At 37.7% G+C, this 22,346-nt stretch overlaps 1 protein-coding gene across 1 annotated transcript in view; it reads left to right on the top strand.

Annotated features, from left to right (window-relative positions):
* The window catches only part of IL1RAPL1 (interleukin 1 receptor accessory protein like 1), a 651,888-nt gene that overhangs the window by 334,681 nt on the left and 294,861 nt on the right, over positions 1-22,346 (top strand). The window contains exon 5 of the mRNA XM_060137369.1: positions 21,150-21,224. Within this exon, the coding sequence (XP_059993352.1) occupies positions 21,150-21,224 (75 nt within the window). The remainder of the gene's footprint in view (positions 1-21,149; positions 21,225-22,346) is intronic.

The following is a 22,346-nucleotide window of genomic DNA, read 5'->3' as shown; positions in this document are numbered from 1 at the left end:
AAAGTTTCATAAACAAGTTTAAGAAGGTGACAAAATGGAAAATTGTATTTCCATTGGTTATCATGATAAAAACTTCGTACATAAAATATATCAAGAATTCCAAGTCAATAAGAAAGATACACAATAAAATAAATTCATGCAAAAATGGTCAAAGTTATAGCATATAATTCACAGATGAAAAAATCCAAATATGAGAGGATGGGCAACTTCACTTTTATTAGTGCAAAAGAAATTAAAACAATGATGAGTTATCCATTAACCCATCTGAGTTAACCCATCAGATTAATTTTAAAATGTAATTAGAAAATCTGGTTATCAGTTGTTGGGGAAAATGTGGGGAAAATTGTTAGGAAAAATGTGGGAAAAAAATTATACTCTCAGATGCTGCTAGTGGAAGTATAAATTGGTGCAACCATTTTGGGGAACTATTTGGCAGTAGCCCATAAAATCGTAAAACTGTATGCTAGGATGAATATATATATATTTTGTTGCATAGCATATAATAGCAAAAAATTAGGAGCAATATGTCAAAAGGGAACACCATAACTAAAACATATATTACAGAATACTAAACAGCAAAGGAAAGAGATAAACTAGATTTCTCTATATATCAACATCAGTAGATACCCAGAACATAAACTTCAGGTGTGAATAGAAGACCCCAGAATGTTATACACAAAGACAGATGGATAGAGTGACTGATTGATATTTATATAATAGTAATTGATAAGTTCAATTAAATACAGCCCAAAATTATAATAGTGGTTGCTTCTGGTAATTGGGAAAGGGAGTCCTGGTCATGGTTAAAGGGGAATTAAGCTGTTTTAGTCATGCCTTATTTCTTTAAAAATAATTTGAAGCAAGTATGACAGATGTTAAAGTTGATAGATCTGGATTGGGGTGAGGTACATGTATATTTTAAGAAATATTATTCTTTGTATTTTAATGAGATTTTTTTCTCAAAGACAAAATGATGCCTTTTCCATGAAGCCTTCCTTGATCTCTAAGCCAAACATCACCTCTGTCACTCCTGTCTCTATAGCTCTCTTATGAGTTATGCTATTCTGCTTATTGGGTTTGTCTCTTACATTAAATTGAAAAATTCCTTATTGAAAAAATGGTGTCTTGTTCCTTTTTGAATCCATCCACAACACCTGGACAGATAGCTGATACATAGTTAACACCCAATAAGACTATTAAACAGAACAGAGAAAAAATAGGTTGGTTTACATAGAAATACGTGCCTCGCTTTAGGTGACGCTAGAAAAATTTCAAATTTTCAACTTTTCTGTACTTCTCTTTGCATAATGGACCTATGTTTTCTGCCAACTTCAATTGACATTCTTTCAGAATAGATCTCTAATAAAAGTGAAATTACAGTGTTTTATGTTCATATGTTCCTTAGCATGTTGAAGATGCTCCAGACAGTAATTACCAAAACAAACCTAGGCTAGCATGGTGATTAAAAGCATCTGCTTCAGTTTCTCCTTTCTCAGAAATACATATTCTTTTTCCTAATGCTGAGTTCTAGACTGTTGAATGGGATGTGGCATTTTTCTTGGTTACTCCTTTGTGTCACTTTGGCTCTGTTGACCACTTTAGTAATGTTAACTTCTGCCTGTCAACACTAATTAACAATTTTTTTTAACATATACTGGGTCCACAACAGAATTTCAGTTTCCTGCTGTTCATTTAGAGTCTACTTGTTAAGCAGAGCTTGGCATACAATATGGCATTTGCTTTGCAGTGTTTTTTTTTATAATTTCAAGTTTCAAGGCTTCAGTTTTTCCACTCTCATAAATAAAACATAACGCTTTTATTTTTTTCAAAGTTATCAGAGTTTGTGCAGTTGAACAATGCCCAACTTGCACATGAGTACTTTTGAAAATACATATGGTGGATATGTAAGTACATATGTGAATTCATTTGGCTCCGATGTGAATTTATTAAATGTGCTATGCCGAGTTATCTTTTATCAAAAGAACTGTTAGTAAGTGAAGATATCAAGTGCGCTTCCTCATACATACATAAAATGCTAAATTTAGGTTTTAATGCTGGCTTTTAAAGTGACTTTTTTGCCTGCTACTTATACTAAAAGGCTGCCTTTATTCTTGAAAATGAAATGTGTTTTTAAAGAATACTTTTCTTAATTTTTTTAGATTCCTTTTGTTGTTGTTTTCAGCTTTCTCTGCTGTTTCAGACTTAGGACCAGATATGCCCAACTGCAATGGCCCCCTCAACCATTATCTGGCTTTCCTTTGAGGCAGTACTTTGCACAGAGCGTGTTTTCTTAGCTGGCTGACTCCTGTGATTGCTGGACTATATGTGCTGTGTGATGTGTCTCACAATTGGATCTGACTAGTGATCCTGGCACTTTGAAAGTGTTCTTTTCAGGTACCTTTTCACCCATACACACAAAAGATGTGCTGATGATAGCACTGACTTTTCAGAGTGATCTTTTCATCATAATTAACATTAAAAAAATTCCCTGAGCTGAAATATACAATCCCGCGTGGCTTTGATGCTTCTGTAGTTAAGAAAGGCAGGAACAGCCTTGGGGAACACTTGCTGACTTGGCAGCATAAAGCAAGTCACATGTACCTCCAGATGAGCAGAAAAACAAGCTGATTTCGTTCATTTTACCCCCCTATATTATATGGACTGGCTGGTCATTTACTTATGTTGTCAAAACTGACCCTTAAAGACAATTAATCTGGCTAAAATTCAAGTACTTTATACCCATAGTATGAGATATGCTTCTGAAGTGGCTAGGGTTTTAAGGCAGGAGCTATATTATGGGTGCCTGGCATTTTGCAGGCTCTTATGAGCACACTGTTAGGCATTCGGGTATTAGAAGGGTTTTGGAAATCCTGCTCAGCCCCTGGCATCTTATCAACCCTCTCTCGATCGCTAGTCCAGCTGTTCAATTAAAGAAATGAAGCTGAAGAGGCATCAGCGTGGCTCCAGCTGGTGCTATGGAGGTTGGCGTTGTGCTACCAGATAATGCACGCATTCTTTTTACTGATGTGGAAGGCTGCTTTGCTGTGTATTTCTCAGGCTGTCAGAAAGATGGATTCTTGAAATAGTTTGAAAAAATGCTAAGTACTAGCTACTTTGGGTATTTACCCAGGGGCATTGCAGCTGCCTGACATTGCTGCATGGCAGCTGAGCAGTAATCGGTGCTATTTCTCTGATTTGTTTGTCTTGGTCAGCATCTGAGAGGAAGGAGGTTCAAACCCAGAGTGGGGCCCTCCTCCCGCAGTGATCTCATCCAGGCCATGGCTTTAAATATTCTCTGAGTTGCTAATGACTCCCAAATTCATTTCTTTGGCCCTGATGTCATCCGTGAATCTCAGACTCATACATCCAGCTGCCTGCTAAGTAGCTCAGATTTGATGTTTAAGAGGTATCTCAAAGTGAAAATGAACAAAACCAAGCTCCCGATCTGTCCATCCACATGCAGCCCCAGTTGCTCCTCCCAGCATCTTCCCACAGCAGTAAGTGGAAACTCCTTTCTTGGAGTTACTCCAGCCAACGCCTTGCAATCAGCCTTGAATCTCCCCAACCCTTTACCTCGTGTCCCGCATTCCAAGGATCTACCTTGAAAGTAGAGTCAGTACGTGAACACTTCTGTGCCTCTGCCACTGCTGCTGTAATCCAAACCAACAAATCTCATCTGGACTATTGTGATTGCCTCCTAACATGTCAACCTGCTTTCCCATCCCAGCAGTGGATTTTCCCACAGCCGCAAAAGTGAACCCTAAAACACGAGTTCGATCATGTTATTCTCTTCTCAGAAATCACCAATGACTTTCAATCCCTAGGTCCAAACCACATGTGCAGAGCCGTAAGTGATCTGGCTCTCTGGTATTTCTCTAACTTCACACCGTTCTGCTGTTTCCTTAGCTCATTTCCTCAACTCATTCGCCTGTGTATACAATGGAGTCTTCACTACTCCTCACATATTCCAGGCATGGTCCCGCCTAAGTGTTTTTTTTGTTTTGTTTTGTTTTCTTTTGTTTTTTGCGGTATGTGGGCCTCTCACTGTTGTGGCCTCTCCCGTTGCGGAGCACAGGCTCCGGACGCGCAGGCTCAGCGGCCATGGCTCACGGGCCCAGCCGCTCCGCGGCATGTGGGATCTTCCCGGACTGGGGCACGAACCCGTGTCCCCTGCATCGGCAGGTGGACTCTCAACCACTGCGCCACCAGGGAAGCCCTCGCCTAAGTGTTTTTGAAATTGCTCTTCTCTTCGCCTGGAATGCTGTTGTCCTGGATATTTACATGGCCTCTATCATCACTTCCTTTAGGTTTCCACTCAAATGTCTCTTTATCAGTAAGGATCTTCCCTCACCAGCCTTTATAAAAGACAGCACTGCTCTCAATACTCTTACCTTGCTATATTTTCTTATTTGCCTCTGTAATCTCCCTGTGTCTTTCCCCTCTGCATGCAGGCTTTGTTTCGTTCACTGCCAATTCTCCAGCACTAAGAACAGTGCCTGGTGCACAGAGGTCTTCAGTGAGTATGTGCACAAAGCACACCCATCGGACTATTCGTTCTACCTCAGTCTCCACCAGCTGTAAAATAGTACTTAAAGTACCTGGTTCTTTTGTTATTTTCATGAGAATAGCTCTGCGGTATCTTAGCTCTTCAGTAGAAAAGCCCATTCAAATCCAAGCGCTCACGGAGCTCATCTCTCCATCTCTGACTTGACTAGTCTGTGCTCTGGAAACTGGGCTGTGAAAAGCAGGTACAGCTGCGTCTTGCGTTCCTTGGATTGCCTAGCACTTAGTACCAGAGTGATAATGCCTGCATAACAAAGGTTTTTCCAGTGACTTAAAATCATTATAAAGAAAAGACACTTTCTGTATCTTGGGGAACAACTTGAAAGTTCACAAACACTTCAGTGCTACCAATTTCCTAGACTTGCCGTTTGCTTCCATCCACTTCTCAAATAACCATGGTGTCTGCAATTCATCTTCTGTGTCCACAACAAGCAACTCGCCTTTCCTCTTCCTCCTTGTCTTTTTGCTTTAACGAGAAAGAAGACTTCCTACGCTTCTTTTGTCTTAAAAACTTGTCCTAAGATTTCAACATTCTGCTTTGTGATTTATATTGCCAGCAAGTTTCCTAGTTCTTTGGGGGTGCAGGAACCATGAAATTCAACATCAGTGTTTGTCATAACACTTCGCAAAAGCCTTCATAGTCAGTGATATCTGTCAGCTTGGGTTTTAGCCTTTTTCAAATACCTTTGACATTATGATTACCTGTCATTTTAATTAGAAATACAAACCTGATTAGTAATTGTTTTTCAAGAGGACCAGACACTATACTTCTCTGATGGTGTGGGACTGGACATCAACTAAGGCACAGCTTTCCAACTGATGTGCAGTGACACATGGCTGTGCCCCAAATGCATTTCAGGTGTGCTAAGATACCAACTCCTCTAAGCTCTTCAGGGCAGATGGAGCCCCTAGACCGATCACTTCTGACCACAAGATTTTTTACCCCAGGGTGCCCTACAAAAATAATTTCCAAATGTGTCATGACATGAGAAAGGTTGAGAGTAATTCTAGTCCATCACTGCATAAAAGAACTTTCTGCAGTAACAGAAATGTTCCAGATCTGCCTGTCCAATAAGGTAACCACAAGACGTGGTTATTGAGCTCTTGAAATGTGGCTAGTGTGACTCAAGCTACTGGTTACTATATTGGATACTGCAGCTCGAATATAAACTCTAAACTATATAATCTATTAGGAACCAAAGATGAAAAATAAGCACAATTTAGCAATTTATCAGGCTCAACAAATATGAATTTGAAGTGTTAACAACCCATTGTGGGACCAGCAGGCACAAATTAAATTAATGGAGCACTAGCTTGAGAATACAGGCATCAAAGCAGACCTGATCTTTTAATGTGGCTAACATAGTTGGATATTTGCTGGCTGACTCTAGCTGTGCTCTCTTGTCTTCTTTTTGTTTGATAATGTGGTGATGTGGCAAATGACAGTGTCGTTGCCGAAAGTGGCTTCAAAGTCATACCTGCAGGCCTTACTTTATTGAGTTCAGGTCAGTTGTGGCATTTACATTGTTCTTCTAATGGGGCCTGGAGCAATCTAATAATTTGCCTTTAGGTCCTACAGACCATGTGGTGTTTACCATCCACCTCTCCATCTTAAATGAGCTGACAGTCATTGATGAGGCCAGTGCTCTGTGTTTAGCAATGCTTTTATGCTAGGTTAATCAGTATGGAATTAACTATTGCTTGCAGCCATTGTCTTTGAAGCATTGTTTAAGCAAGAGCATTCTGGAGTATGTAGATGTATGAATCAAAATTCACAACCTAATTCCAATTTACAGTGAGGAAAAACAGATTAGATAATCTATTGCTTATTTACAAATTAATCCTATAGGAGATGATTAATAACTGGCCTTTACCTCATGATTCCTATGTTTGTTCATTCTTTCAAAAAAATGTTTTTGGAAGTGCCTATTTGCCCATATTTCTCGAAATGACTCATTAACCTCTCTGCTTACATGATATATCAAGTCCAGCTCTGTTTCTTTATTCATGCTGCTCCCTCTTTTTGGAATGACCTGTTCCTCCTCTCTTCTCAGGTACATTTTATCCTTACTTCTGGAGGTCTTCAAATCCCTAATATTAGCGTTAATGCACACTAGCAGTTATGAAGCACATTTTCTGTGCTAGGCCTAATATCAGCTACCCTTACGAGGTAGCTCATTTAATCTTCACGACACACCTTTAAAAGATCAATTTCTTCAAGAAATATATTTTATATCTACCTTAGAGATGAGGAAACTGAGTTTCAAACATGTGAAGCAATTTTCATAAAAATTTTATAATGGAGCAAAGCCAGGGGTGGAACCTAGGACTTCCTGACTCTAAATAAAGCCTTTGACTTTTCCATTGCAGATACAGAAGACAAAGAGGTCTATTAAAGGAATCTAATAAAGGAGTCTATTAACTATTAACCTTGTACTCCTTGGAACACATTTTATGGCTTCCTTGTTTGACTTCTTCATTTCCATTCCTTGTTTGCATTGTGCTGTCATCTTACTTCCTACGTCACGGTGCCTTCTAATACCAACAGAAAACCAATTATTTGCCAAGTGTGTGAGAGAGAGCATGGTGGACAGGGAAAGTCTTGGTCTTTCTGGGTAGTCTAGTTCAGGTACAATTATCTACTCTACCTATTACATGTTGCTCATCCATGGATCTCTCTCTGATTAATATCCTATTTCTTCCACCCCTTAACTTAGAACTGTGATATCACCCATAACCAGGAATACAGAGTTCATCTTTTTATTAAATAGGGCTTTTCATTTGTTGTTGTGTTACTGGTCATGTATCTTCAACCAGAGTGTAAATTACTTGCGTGTATCTTGTTCTGTACTTACTTGGCCTTGCCCTATGGCACCAACCCAAATGCTAGGCTAATCACTGGCATACAGTGATGACACACTGTTGACTGAGTGATTATCTTCATCTTTACATTATAAGTGGACAAAAAGAGACATCGTAAAATTAAAATCCATTCCCCAGAGATGAGAAACATAGCTGAATATACTAACTCCTGGTCAGAAATCACTCAAACAAGGATGACATATTTCTCATATAACTATACAAATAGTTGGTACTTATTATTTTTAAAGGGTACTAATAGTTATTTTCTGGATTCATGTAGTGTATTTTCTAGATGAGTAAGTTTTCTAAACTAACTGAAGCTTGTCTCAGCCATCGAAAATGTATTTTTAATGAACAGTTTTTAATGTAAATCTTCAGAAAAAAAGGAGCATACAATTACTGCCTTTTAAAATAGAATGCATGAAATACAGTTACGTTTTTCCTTAAGTCATTCTACAAAAGTTTTTTGAGCATCCACTATATTCTACCTGTTATAGAAGACACTAAAAACATTAGGGACATGAAGGTTAAAAAAATTTTTTTTTAACCACCATAATCCCTGTTCTCAGGGAGTTTACACTTTCAAGAGGAAGTCAGATGTGTAGAAGGAAAAGTTACAACCCAGCCTCTTAAAGGTTGGATAGACGTGAGGAAACTTTAGCCTGAGAATTGATACCTGTGGTAGTTACGGAAGGTGAGTTAGGATTTAAGAAGGAGCAATCTGACGTTCCAGAATGAGCATAGGAGGCACGTTCCAAAAGAATCTAAGAGAATGGTGAACTGGAAGAATGGTAGACTGTTCAGTGTGCTTGATGCAGAGCAGCCTGAGGCTAGTTCTAGACTAAAGGAGCATAAAAAATTCACAGGGGATCATGTTACTTGCCTCCTTACCTCCATTGATCCCAAATCAATTACTGAATAAAAGTCTTAACTTGCTAAAGTATCTAAGAAATGTAAGCAAGCCCAGCCCAGATGAGCAAAGCCACATGTTTGACCGGGAATTGACCACAGATGCATGAGTGAGCTGAGCAAAGATCATTCCAGTTTGGGCGAGATCCACTGAACCCTCCAGGTGTCTCATAGACTCACGAAAAATCACTATTTTAAGCTACTAAGATTTAGGGTAATTAGTAACTCAGTAATGTTTAGCTGATAAACTGTATTAGTGCTTTTTTCCTAAAGTAAAATGCCTTTGCTCTATTTATTATAAAGAAATGGGAAGACGTATAGAAACAAATTTTGCTGAGCAAATAGCGCTGTGGTATTGCTTTGAGCTGGCATAGATACAGTTCAATTTCATTTCATTTCTTGTTATAAACTTGGCTCAAAATTGCTCATTTATACTTCACTATATGGATATATGTAGATACATGCACATATTCATGCTATATATAACATTCAAAAAATTTACCAACCCAAACCCTAAAGTTTTCATATCCGTGATATTTTTGAAAAACTGTTTTTATTTTGGATAATTTCAAGCATAATGGACACAAAAATAGAGTAGCATAATGAAATTCCATGTACCCGTTGCTCAGTTACAGTAATTATCAACATCCTGTGGATGTTGTTGTTTGTAACAGGCTTTTGTTTTGGTACTCATTTTCTTTTCGAGGGTGTGAGTGGTGTTCAATGCAACTAAGAACAAATTTGCAGTTTGTTCCTGCACTGCTGAAAAGAAAATTCTTAAAATGACTAACCCCAGTTTGTTGCCAAGTAACCCTTAGCTATGCACTGATAGCAAAAGTAATATAACAGCATTTGCAGCATAATTAGATTTTAATAGCAAGTTTTATTTAAAGAGTGCCTGATCTTATTGCTCATAGGCATGCTTTTCTTTCTTGGATTTCTTTTCTTTTTGGTGGTAATCACGTTTTTAATGACTTGTGATAGACTTTCCTTTTATGAAACAACAGGAAACTGCCATAGGAGCTTTTTAGTAAGCGTTTAGACGTTGTTGAAGCTGCTTAAAATCCTTTTAGGTAGGAGGTTATTATTTGACAAATAACCGTTTTTATAAAATGATTTCTGCAAAAAAGATGAATTCCCACCAGTGTTATTTGAATGAATGAAACCAGTCTAAACAGGAAAAAGTGATGATTATGTAGCCGAGTAAGTTATAGCTGAATAAATGAATAAATGGAAATTTAGGTTTCTGTTTTTTCACTGTAACCAGAATAGAGAAAACAAAATGCTTTTCCTTCAGTCTGCCTTCCAGATGGATTTCTTGGGAAGGAAGGAAGTATGATATGAAAGGAGGGAGGCAGGGAGAAGAAAAGGAAGAAAAGAAGGAAAGGAAGATGGGAGGGAGGGTAAACAGAAAGCAGGGAAGAAAAAGGAAGAAAGGGGTGGAAGGAGAGAGGCTAATTATCTGTAGGCGTATTTCTTTAAGCAGTCATGTCATTAAATATCACAAGCAGCCTGTAACTTAGTATACAGTATTTATATTGCTATATAATATAAACTGTACAGAAGTTAGATTGGATTCAAAGACTATCAGAGGAAACTGGTATCTCCCAGTGCAACCTTATCATTGACAGAGGTCAAGAAAGTTAAAGCAAGTTCAGAAGTTGAATATATCAGTGTTTGACAAATCTACTGTTACTGTCCCGTAAGAAGCTGACCACCAGTGAAATTTAATTCATCGAGAAGAATGCAATTCAGTAATAGTAGAATTGTTTGTTTAATTTATGTTTCCACATTTTATGCAAAAGTGATGTTATTTTTTACAGGATATGGGTGGTTATAAAGTCACTCTAAAGGAATTCTCTAATATTTTATATAATTACTACAAAAATTTAAAAATTTTAGTTCATATATATAAACCTTGGATTTCAATGGAGAACATGCTTTTGAAGGTTCATTTTCTCTTTGGTAACAATTTTAATGGGATTTCTAGAACGCTTCCCCTTATTTTGGTCCACCGTCATAATGAGAGCCTCAAATTGTATGCCATCATCGAGTTCTGTATTCAGTAAAGGGTTCTGCTTATGAGAGCCGATGACAGATGTAATCCTCTCTTCTAATCTTAAGAAATCAGTGTTAGGCTTATTCAAATTCTACAGTAAAAGCTTCATGATTGTGAAATACAGTTGAGTCCTAACACAGACCTTTCCGTCTCTCTATTTCCAAAACCCATCAAAATGTTTTTCCCCAAGTCTTCCCCATATCATCAGAAACCCCAGGAGAAAAATAAGGTGTCTAATAGAAACTACATTAGAAATCACAAATGTTGGAAAGTAGACTACAGAAATGGAAAGCATGTGACCATTAAAATCAAATGACATAGGTTCAGATCTTGGCATCTGTCCTCACTGGCTGTTGGTTTGGGGAGAAGCTTCTAGATTTTTTCATTGTAGCAAATGGATGATCAAATGAAATAATGTAACTGCACACCCCAAAATAGTGTGTTAATTTTTCTTACACATATGCTTATTTGCAATCTTACATTTATGTTCTTGTGTCTTAAAAGCCTTCAATTTATGCTGAGAGTTCCAGCTTACCTGTCAATTTAATAGTTTGTGAATGAAATTAAGCAGAGTATGCTATGTTAGCTTTCAATGATAAATTGAGATATTACATGGGCTACTTTGTTTTTACTCCCTGGCTGGATCCCTTGAATACTTACTGCCACTTACCAAAAAAAAAATGTATATATAATATGTACGTATACATATATATACTTTTTAGACTACCTTCTCTTGGTAAATATGTGTTCAGTGATTGCAAACAACTTTCAAATTAAGTGAAGTATAATAGTACAATATTAGGAAGATTTTGCTGTGAAATATTATGTAATATTTCATCACCTAAATGTTTTATAATAGGTTCGAATTATTTCTGCAGTTCTGGGTTGCCTCCACTATGCGTTAGATGGTTTATTCTATGTCTTTAGAGAAGAACCTCTTATTTTTTAGTTGTTTGGGTAGGGACAAGAGGCCTTGGTGGTGGTCATCCTCGCTATAAGGGTTTGGAAGGAGGAAGAGGTTACTAATTCTTTATATGGACTCTCACATTAATTCTTCTCATTTTGGCCTCCCATCTCTCCCTTGTACCCTGTCAGACATACCTGACCTTTCTGTGTGCTAAGCCTATGCAGACTTTCATACACCCTTCATGGCTCTCTCGATTGCTGTGGTCCACTCTACGGTGACCCAGACTACAGCTTCCTCCATCCTATTTCATCAATCCTCATGTTTTCAATAGCTTTCTGTCTACTAGAAAATTAAAGTCTCTTGTCCAATTCAGGCTTGAAATATAGCATTCAGGCTTGAATATGGCATTAGCCTGAAACATGAAACTTTTTTTTTAGACCATTTTCTCAGTCCTCTGGGAGACCAGAGGAGAAGATGAGTTGTCAGCCAGTGGCTTGGTTTTTCAAAATATAAATCATTGATCAGTAGTAAAATTCTCTAGCCTCTATGCATAATTGGAGGTGACTGAATTGATTTATAAAAACGTGTCTCTTGATTCGTACTATCTTATAAAACTACCCCTCTTTAAATATATGCTTATCATAAGGCAGGGCTTCTCAAGCTCAGCATTATTGATATCTGGCACAGGATAATTATTGTGAGGGGCTTTTATGTGCACTGTAGGATGTTTAAAAGCATCCCTTGTCAAATAGTACCCCCCTCGCCAGTTGTGACAACCCCAGTTGAAAACCACTGTCAGAGAGCCATACCAGTGAGTAATCATGCAAGATACTATATAACATGAAGAAAAAGCCAAGAGGTTTGAATATCTTCTACTTTGAAGTATGATATAAGTAAACCAACCCAATATAATTTGGGAGGACTTTAAAGTACATTACACTATACTATGGAAATGTGATGTCTTACTGTGGTATTCCAAGCCAAGCAGAGAATAAAATGTTTTCTGACTTTCAGTAGTAACATGGTGCCTTTTGTGTATTCCACAATTTCCCTTAATAAGCATTTCTAGACAGCCTGGGATTTATTATTTTTGTTTCTTGAGGGCCTTTTATCTAGTAATATAAAAAGAAAAAAATGATATGATAATTTTGCTTACTTTCTCATTACTAGGGAAGAGATAGTTTCCCTCATAGGACATATACTTTTTTGGAATTGACTATTGTCCCTAGAAGCTAACTGGTGACCGTTAGTTCCTTCTTTGCCTGTCAGCAGAAGTGAAAACAGTAGTGGACATGCTCACCTACTTGATTACAGGTATTATATCAATCAGCATTCTTTTCCTAGGGTTCATCATAATTTCTGCAGATAATTATGTATTGTTTCCTTCTTCTCACCACTTTTTTGCTTTAGCTTTGACTACACACAGATTTATTTAAGATGGTTGAAATCAGTCATGCAGTCAGAATTTATCCCCACAGCAGTTGTGCAAAATTCACTGCAGCAGTTGTTTTAAAAATAAGAATTAAAAATATTAAACCACCTTTATTTATTCTGTCTACCTGTGCTCTCTTTTGTTTGCCCTTCATATTATTCTCAGCTCATTAGGTCAGAAACAGGGTGTAGTGGGTGACTGAATGAGTTCTAGAATCGACCATGAGTCTTGGTGCAGCAAGCAGGACTGCAGACAATGGAAGCTGGGAAGCGGGGCTTAAGAGACAACCATAGAAGGTGGCAAGTGAATAGAAAACCTGAGCCCTAACATTAGCTCCATGTTAGTTAACTTTTCCTATGATATTCTTAAGTGATTCAATTTTAAAAACAAGTATTGAATGAATGTAATCTTTTCATTGCTTATGTTACCTGGGAGGTTTATCAAGATAATGGGAAGTGATGAAATATAAATTCCATAATGTCTTTGTTAGTACTTCACAATTAATATTTTTGAATAAGAAAAAAACTAAATTATATATGATATTAAATTTGCTGATTGAATATGTGCCACATATCATTGAACCAAGGGAATACTAGACAGTCGTTCTTATTATCTTGACTAAGCGTGCTCCTGATTCTATTAGTCAAAAATAAGTTTGGTGGTATACATATTTTTTTATGAATGTTGTTAAAGCAAAGAATAGTAGAGGTTAGCCAAGGTTTATCTCATGATAAGTGAATATGGCATTAGCCTGAAACATGAAACTTTTTGTTTAGACCATTTTCTCAGTCCTCTGGGAGACCAGAGGAGAAGATGAGTCGTCAGCCAGTGGCTTGGTTTTTCAAAATATAAATCATTGATCAGTAGTAAAATTCTCTAGCCTCTATGCATAATTGGAGGTGGCTGAATTGATTTGTAAAAACGTGTCTCTTGATTCGTACTATCTTATAAAACTACCCCTCTTGTACTGTCCCCCGTATCATTAAGTAGCACTGCCCTTCAGGTGTTTGCTCAAGTGCATAACTGGGGATCTCCCTTAATTCCTAGATTTTCATTTACATTCCATATCAAATCCATCAGTAAATTTTGTCAGTTCTACCTACCAAGTAGGTATTTAAAGGAAAAAATCCTACCATTTCCAGCAGCAGCACTAATGTGTCATCACCATTTGGTGTACTGCTTCAATACCCTCCTTACTGGCCTTCTGCCTCCACATTACTCTGTCCTCCTAGACGTGAACACCAAGGTGCCAGAGTGATACTTTTGGCATATAAATGCTACCAGAAGCTCTCTCCACAAGTCTCCAGTGCATTCTCATTAGGTTTAGAATAAAACCCAAGTCTTTTCCATGTTCTACAAGGCCATGCCTGAACTGGCCCATGACTATCTCTGAACTCATTGCCACTCTTTCCTTTTGTCAAGATAGCTATAATGATCTGTGCCTTCCCTCAAACATGCCAAGTGCACTCCCATTTCATGGCCTTTGCACCTTCCTCTGCCTGCCATCATCTTCCTCTAGGTATTTCCATGACTGGTTCCCTCCTTTCACAGAGATCTGTTTCAAAGATCTTTAAAGCAAACTTTCCTGGCATTCCTCTAAAATAGCACCTGCGCTAGCTGCTTTGTTTTCTTTTTCTTTTTTTATAAATTTATTTATTTATTTACTTTTGGCTGCATTGGGTCTTCGTTGCTGCACGCAGGCTTTCTCTAGTGCTGCGAGCAGGGGCTACTCTTCGTTGCGGTGCGCGGGCTTCTCGCTGCAGTGGCTTCTCTTGTTGCGGAGCACGGGATTTAGGGGCATGGGCTTCAGTAGTTGTGGCACATGGGCTCAGTAGTTGCAGCTCGCGGGCTCTAGAGCGCAGGCTCAGTAATTGTAGCGCACAAGCTTAGTTGCTCCGCGGCATGTGGGATCTTCTCGGACCAGGGCTCGAACCCATGTCCCCTGCATTGGCAGGCGGATTCTTAACCACTGCGCCACCAGGGAAGTCCCGGCTGCTATATGTTCTACAGTACTTAGAACTACCTGATATTATGTTATGCATATATTCATTTACATGTATAGTTTCCATCTGCCTTTCTGGAACGCAAGCTCCATGAGAGCAGGAGTTGTGTCTGTCTGGTTCACTGTTATACCCTCTAGTAGCTAGAAAACTTCCTGGCAAAGAGAAGATGTTTTAAAAATATTTGTTGAAATGAATGAATGAACATATTTTTTAATTTGCATTGTAAGCTACACTTATCAAACTATATGAATAAAATATTAAGTATCAAAGCTAGTCAAATTAATTTTTGATTTTCCTGAATACATACATTTTGACAGATTATATTAAGAGTTACATCCCTGGGAGTATTTGCTTTATCACTTTGACATGACTTCTAGATCAAGGTTATCATTTATATGGTGTTAGTTTGTTCATAAACCGCTTTCCCTGCACTCTCTGCTCAGTTGATTTGCCACTCCTTCCTCTTTGAGGCTTCTGAGGCTCCATGGCTCCATTGGGAGTTACCATAATTGTTTGCAACAGAAAGGAGAAATTTTGCCAATCCCAGTGCATTAGAGATAAGTGAAAAGTTAAGCACCTTTCTTCCCCCAAATGGCTCCACCTAGTATACACTCATATTTTCTCCCATCCGTTCATTTTTTTTCTCCCAAGGAACATGAGGTTTTGTCTACTTGCTATATATCTCATGAGTGCTATGCTCCACTATTAAGAACTAATGTTAAAACACTCCAGACCGGGGCTTCCCTGGTGGCACAGTGGTTGAGAGTCCGCCTGCCGATGCAGGGGACGCGGGTTCATGCACCGGTCCGGGAGGATCCCACATGCCACGGAGCGGCTGGGCCCGTGAGCCATGGCCCTGAGCCTGCGCGTCCGGAGCCTGTGCTCCGCAATGGGAGAGGCCACAACAGTGAGAGGCCCGCATACCGCAAAACAAAACAAAACAAAACAGAACAAAAAAAACATTCCAGACCAAAGAAAGCAGAACTGAAATCCCATTTTGAATCATTGAAGCTCTATGAGTAATTCACATTCTGTTGACTTGCTAGGACAATAGGCAGTTGGTTGTCAAGTCTTATAAGTTAAAAAAAAGTACATGCAGACAGCAAAACAAACCAAAAATCTCCATTGTAAAATGGCGCGTGTTGGTGGGATTGCCACAGAGCGTGTTTTATTGTCAGCTGAATAAATCTGTGAGTATTGTTTTGTGACCAGATTTAGCTGGTAGATTTAAATAGGGTCATAAAGAAATTACCTCTGAGTATAGCACTCATTACAATGCATCATATATGCGTTCTCATCTCATACATTCTTATGTATAACTCCATGCCTTATTGGTCATTTTATTTGTAATATAGTACTTATTATTTGCAGGTACTTCATAAAGGCTCTTGAAACTGACTCGTGGAGTTATATTTTAATTATGTATCTAGGTTGTAAGCTCTGTGAGGGTTAAAAGCTGTGTTTTGTTTACCTTTCTTTGAGTCCTTTACAATCCCAGTACCTTGCTTGCATATCTAAAAATCTTCAAAATGCTTTTGTTGAATTGTGTTTTTGAAGGATGGACCAGTTCTCCTGCTATGGAAACTAATGTAGGAAATATTAATGATTCTTAAATTCGGAACTTAAATGCCTTTTGAACCCTTATCTAAATATCCAGTTCATTATTTTACAAACAATATTTTTTTTTCTTCTCAGGCTACAAAGAATGCTAAATGCTATTGTCCCAAACTTCGATGGATATCATTAGTACAGATGTATTTTCCATCTAATATATCCAGGCATTTAATCTGTTATCCTATTTAATCCTCACACCAAGCCATAGGGGAAAATGTCACATTTTTTATATAAGGAGACTGAGACTCATAGAGTTTAAATAACTTCTCCAACTTGCCAAACCAACCAGGTCTAACTTCTGTCAGAATTTATTAGACCCATGTCTCCCTGAAAAATATGTGTATTATCTTTCTTACCTTACCATAATGCTTCTAAGAAACAAAGCAGAGAAGGCACTACTTAAAATACATTTTGAAAAGTATCTATGATTTTGAAAGAACAGATTTTGTGGTAGGACAACTTTAAGTATCCAAGAAATATTAATTATTCTCAAGAGTATTTGAGGGACTAAACTTAAATTTTAGAGGGATGTCAAAACAAAGATACACTCATCCTAAATATCTCATATTTCTCTTCTCTTTAAGAACATTAGAAAAATTCGAGAATACTGGCCTCATTGCCCTGGTCTCTTGTCACTTTTGCTTTGGAAAATTGGATCCTCTTTTTCACTATTTCATAACCCAAGTGTACATGGCATGAGGAAAAAAGAGAGAGACTTCATCTCTTCATAATTATTTAGGGAACGTTAACATAGGAATTATTCCTATACACAACTTTGCGTATACCGCCTTCCAGATGTTTCTCTAACTAGCAGCTGGTAAGCAAAACAGACGTCCTTTAAATTGTTCCTTCTACTCTGAAGAACGGTTTTGTCGATCGGGACATATTAATAACTCTGTAAAAGATTTTTATTTTAAAATAGAAATAAAGATTTTTAATTTCAAAATAAAAACACTTTTAAAATAACTATGTTATCTTTAATGTTGTCAATGGGATATTCTGAAGAATAAAATGAGAGCTTGAAAATATTTTTGTTGGTGGATTCATAGAAATATTTCAATGCATAGGTAGCCAGAGAAACATCTCTACTATAATTGTTGTGTATTTTTTTTTGTAGACAAAATGTGATTAGGATTTAAAATCAGCCTGTGCTTCATGTCACTACTGTCAGACTTGCTTTATTTTTTCAACGATTTCAGCTTAGTGAGTGTGTGTGTGTGTGTGTGTGTGTGTGAATGAGAGAGAGAGAGAGAAGGAAAGAAAGGGTCCCAAAAGGAAAGATGTTTTCTTGACAATAAAATGTTAGTTGGTCTAGTCATGGTCTAATGCTTATTACTTTGCTTTTTATTGTAACTAATTTGTTTGAGTTCCTTCCAGTCGTACTTTTGCCCATGCAGAAAATGAAGAGGGCTTTGTGTTTGTGTGTTCATTTTGTTTGGTCATTACCATTCCTGCATTTGTTTGCCAGTTCTGTCTTCTGTCAATTCGATTCAACTGATATTTGTTAAACACCATAAAGTGTCAGAAACATTCAAATAATGGATAATTCAGCAAATGTCTTTTCTTTGTGGCAGCACAATTGTTTGCCCTCAAATGACTGGACCTATGTCTTAGCTTTAATGGTCACCCCATTTCACAGTCATGTGTCAAATCTGTAGTCAGCTCTTGTGTTCTCTGACAGTTTCAGTTCACTTTTATCAAAGACAAGTGAATCATACAAGAAACATGCCTCAACAATATCCCTCTAGAGCATAATATCAGAACTTAGAAATGACAGATTGCACAGTACAAGCGCTCTGCTGTAGGTTATAGTCACTTATTTGTATGTTTTTGCTCTCCTAACAGATTGCTCACACCTTGAGGGGAATCATTGCACAGGACTAGTAGTTGCTTGACAGAACTGGGAGGCAAAGATCTAGCAAGGACTCTAGCTTGAATTTGCTCTTTTACCTGTGGCAAACCAGTTGTGCTTTTTACACCTCGGATCTTTGACCTCTAACACAAGGGAGTTGAATTATAGATTTGTCTGGGTGTATTCCCAGGAGTGGGGTTGCTGGGTCATATGGTAACTCTATTTTTAGTTTTCTTAGGAACCTCCATATTGTGTTCCACAGTGGCTATACCAACTTACATGTACAAAACAGAAACAGACTCATAGACAGAGAACAGACCTGTGGTTGCCAAGGGGGAGTGGGGAGGGAGAGGGGTGGACTGGGAGTTTGGGGCTGGTAGATGCAAACTATTACATTTAGAATGGGTAAACAACAAGGTCCTACTGTAAAGCACAGGAACTATGCTCAATATCCTATAATAAACCATAATGGAATAGAATATAAAAAAAGAGTGTATATATGTTTATAACTGAGTCACTTTGTACATCAGAGACTGGCACAACATTGTAAATCAACTATACTTCAATTAAAAAAAGAAAAAAATGTAAAAAAAAAAGTAAAAAATTAAGTAAATAAAACAAGAGAGTTGAATCAGCCCAGAATTGTTCACTATTGCCATTATTTTTTAACTTCTGATTACTGTAAGATGTAAAGGCAGAAACCAAAGATATTCCAAAGCCACTATCACGATACCTAGCACATTATAGTGTCCAGTATACATCAGTTGAGTTGAATTGGATTTGGGGGGTTAAAATCTTGGACGGAATACTGATGTATAAGTAAAAGCAGAGCTACTTATATCAAGAGAGGGGTAGGCAGTACAACAAGGTATGGAGTCAAGGCCCTCAGTCCACCCCTTATCTGTATCTGCATGTCACCTTCCCAGAGGGGCGCTGTAGAAACCATAGGGCTTTAGGGAACACAATTTAAAAATCAGAGAATTTAATAAGCTTATAATTTTTTTCTGGCTTGAACACTCTGATTCCTCTGTTAACTTGGACTTGTCCCATGAGGATAATATAGAAAGATCTTAAGGATGTAACATTATGCCATGGGGTGGGTGGTGTGTTGGGGTGGAGAACCACACAACCATTTTATATTTCTGAACAAATGTCCGATCTATGGATTTTATTATCTTTCTCTACAGATATTTTCTTTTATTATAAATTAGTGTGAGATGTGTTTGAACAGGGAACATTTTTCTCAGCTGCTTTCTATAACTGTTGAATTGTCTGCTTGTGACTCTATAATCACAAGCTTTTATAAATGGAGTTAATTTACTGAAGAAACAGGTTATTTTGATGCCATATTGCTTTTGAAGTTACCTGAAATCATTTGATAACCAGAGCCTAAGAAATGTGGCTCTTTGACCTATTAATGGTGAACTGCTTTGCCAACATTTAGTGACTAACTTACTTATTTAGCTATTAGGAGAATAAAAATCTGTTAAGATCATTTTAGGCAAGACATACAAGTATTTGAGGTTAATCAGAGTGATGTCAAATCTTTGAGAAGAATTTCAAAGTGATTTATCTCATCTTATTACCCCAACTTTCCTTTCCCCTTCCTTCCCATCCCTGTGTTAAATATTAATGAAGATGAATGAATAATGCATTCAGTTAGTTATGAACAAAACCTACTGATCCTATGTGAGGTTGGTCTTCCAAACAAGGACTCTTAAAACTCATTCCTGTTTTTCGGAGCTGGGATGCATCATCCGTTTGCACTGACTGTGTTTTCTGTTAAGGAGAGATAGAGGTGAGCTTCCGAAGCAGATTGCATTCTTGAACCCTCTGGTGATGAGGATTTGTGGCCACAACTCCGGGCATAGCTGTCTAGATCAGCCTTCTGGTTGTCAACCAAACTGGCGTGTCCTCCTGGCAAGGAAGGAAGCCCGCAAAGCAAAATCATTTAATTTTTCAATCAATTTCAGCAACCCTTAATTGATCATTTCTGTACTTCTCACAGAGTGGAAGTTGCAGTGACAGATTTCACAGGGACCTGGGCATTTCAGTCAGAGAGGGTGAGGAGGGAGTCTTTAATGAAGGATCACTGACTATTTGTCTAAAGTCCAGATAGTCTAGTTAGCTAGGAATGAAGTATGCAGTGGGAAACCTATCTTCAAGATGCTTAATAGCCAACTCTTAGATCTGTACACTGATCATTCATAAATTGATAAGTGCACAGAGCAGTAATGTGGAGAAGCTAAAAATCAAAGACAGTATATCATGCAAATTAGCAATAAGTACTATAAAATGTCATGGATAATAGTAATAAGGGGTTCTGACTAAATGAAAAGTATTACTTAAAATATAACTTGGTGACTACTTTTATGCATGTTTGAATACGCTGCTTGTATTTGTAGTAATGTAATGCCACATTGCTGCCTCATTTATAGGAGATGTATGTGAGAAATACTTAATCTAATTACTAAATTATGGGTTTTGAGGCAATGTGATCCAGGGTAGGGAAACTAGGAATGGGATTAAGAAGAAAGAGGCAATATTATGCCCCCCCAAAAAAATCATTGAAATGCACGATACAGATATCATGTGTATCTTTAATTAACATAGAGAAAAGGTAGGGTACCCTTTAAAAAGGAAAGCAAGGTGAAAATTGAAAATATTTGGTGAAGTACAATCATACGTTCTTAAGGACTGACCAATCCTGATTCTGTACTGCAACAGTCTCATGTGACTGCCAATTCGGTAGTGTTATATTTCACTCATGTATAATCTAATAGCTTTTCAACTCGCCTGAAGGTACTACCTGCAATATGTAAGTCATTACTTGGTAGAATGCTTTGACACACTACTCAGAGAATGAAAACTACTTGGGAAAATAAACTGTGTTCTATCCTTCAGTTTATTCAGCATAACTATAAGTCTGTATTTTTATTGTTTTTCAGCCCCTCTGACTGATAAACCACCCAAGCTTCTGTATCCTATGGAAAGTAAACTGACAATTCAGGAGACCCAGCTGGGTGAGTAATTCCTTAATTCTAGTTAATACACTTTTCTCGTTACATTCTGACTATTAATAAGCCTAGATTGTAACCTGGTGTAATACTCTGAGCTAAGCCCATGTTTATTTAAAGGGAGCAAAATTAGAAAATACCAGCAAATATGGCGTATTCCATCCCCCTGGTGCGTGCATTAGGACCAAGCTGGACATATGGATGTAAAAACTTATGTGTTAGTTAGATGGTTGTTGAAAAATTAGATGGACTGAAGGGTTTGCTGATGGTATTATTTTGTCATTTTATAAGGCTTGAATTGTTGGGTTATTTAAATTTATTTTACTTATTTATTTATTTTTGGCTGTGTTGGATCTTCGTTGCTGTGCGCGGACTATCTCTCATTGCGGCTAGCGGGGGCTACTCTTCGTTGCAGTGTGCAGGCCTCTCATTGCGGTGGCTTCTGTTGTTGCAGAGCACGGGCTCTAGGTGCGTGGGCTTCAGTAGTTGTGGCATGTGGGCTCAGTAGTTGTGGCTCGCGGGCTGTAGAGCGCAGACTCAGTAGTTGTGGCGCACGGGCTTAGTTGCTCCGTGGCATGTGAGATCTTCCCCAACCGGGGCTCGAACCCATGTCCCCTGCATTGGCAGGTGGATTCTTAACCACTGTGCCACCGGGGAAGCACTTGAATTGGTTTTAAAACAGGCAGTGTGGAACTGTTTGACTTATAATACTTATTATAATACCCAATAATATGTTAAAATACAATTTTTTAAAATTGGGGGAAAGGGTAGAGATTCATTAAAGTAAATGACACTGTTACAGTTAAAAATCATTTTTATCCAGCCAAATATAATGGACCCTGTGATAGTTAAGTTATGGATAATATATTCATAAAATGTGAGTGAGTGGCTTTTGGTTAAAGGACTGAAACATAAGAATATGTACAGAATATTCTGCCTTGGTAAAAATATCTAGTCCACAAATAAGAATTTTAACATATTTATCTTAGAGTTAAGTCTAGAATTTCTTAGTCTGATTTATCTATCTATATTTAGTTATACCAAATTATGGGAAATTTCCCCTCTTGTTTATAAATATATACAGCACATTCAATTATATTTTTTATTTGAAATATGATATGCATGTAT

This window comes from Lagenorhynchus albirostris, chromosome X (assembly GCF_949774975.1).
Source record: "Lagenorhynchus albirostris chromosome X, mLagAlb1.1, whole genome shotgun sequence".
Taxonomy (NCBI): Eukaryota; Metazoa; Chordata; class Mammalia; order Artiodactyla; family Delphinidae; genus Lagenorhynchus; species Lagenorhynchus albirostris.
The sequence above is the reverse complement of the archived record's forward strand: the minus strand, read 5'-3'. Positions and strand labels throughout refer to the sequence as shown.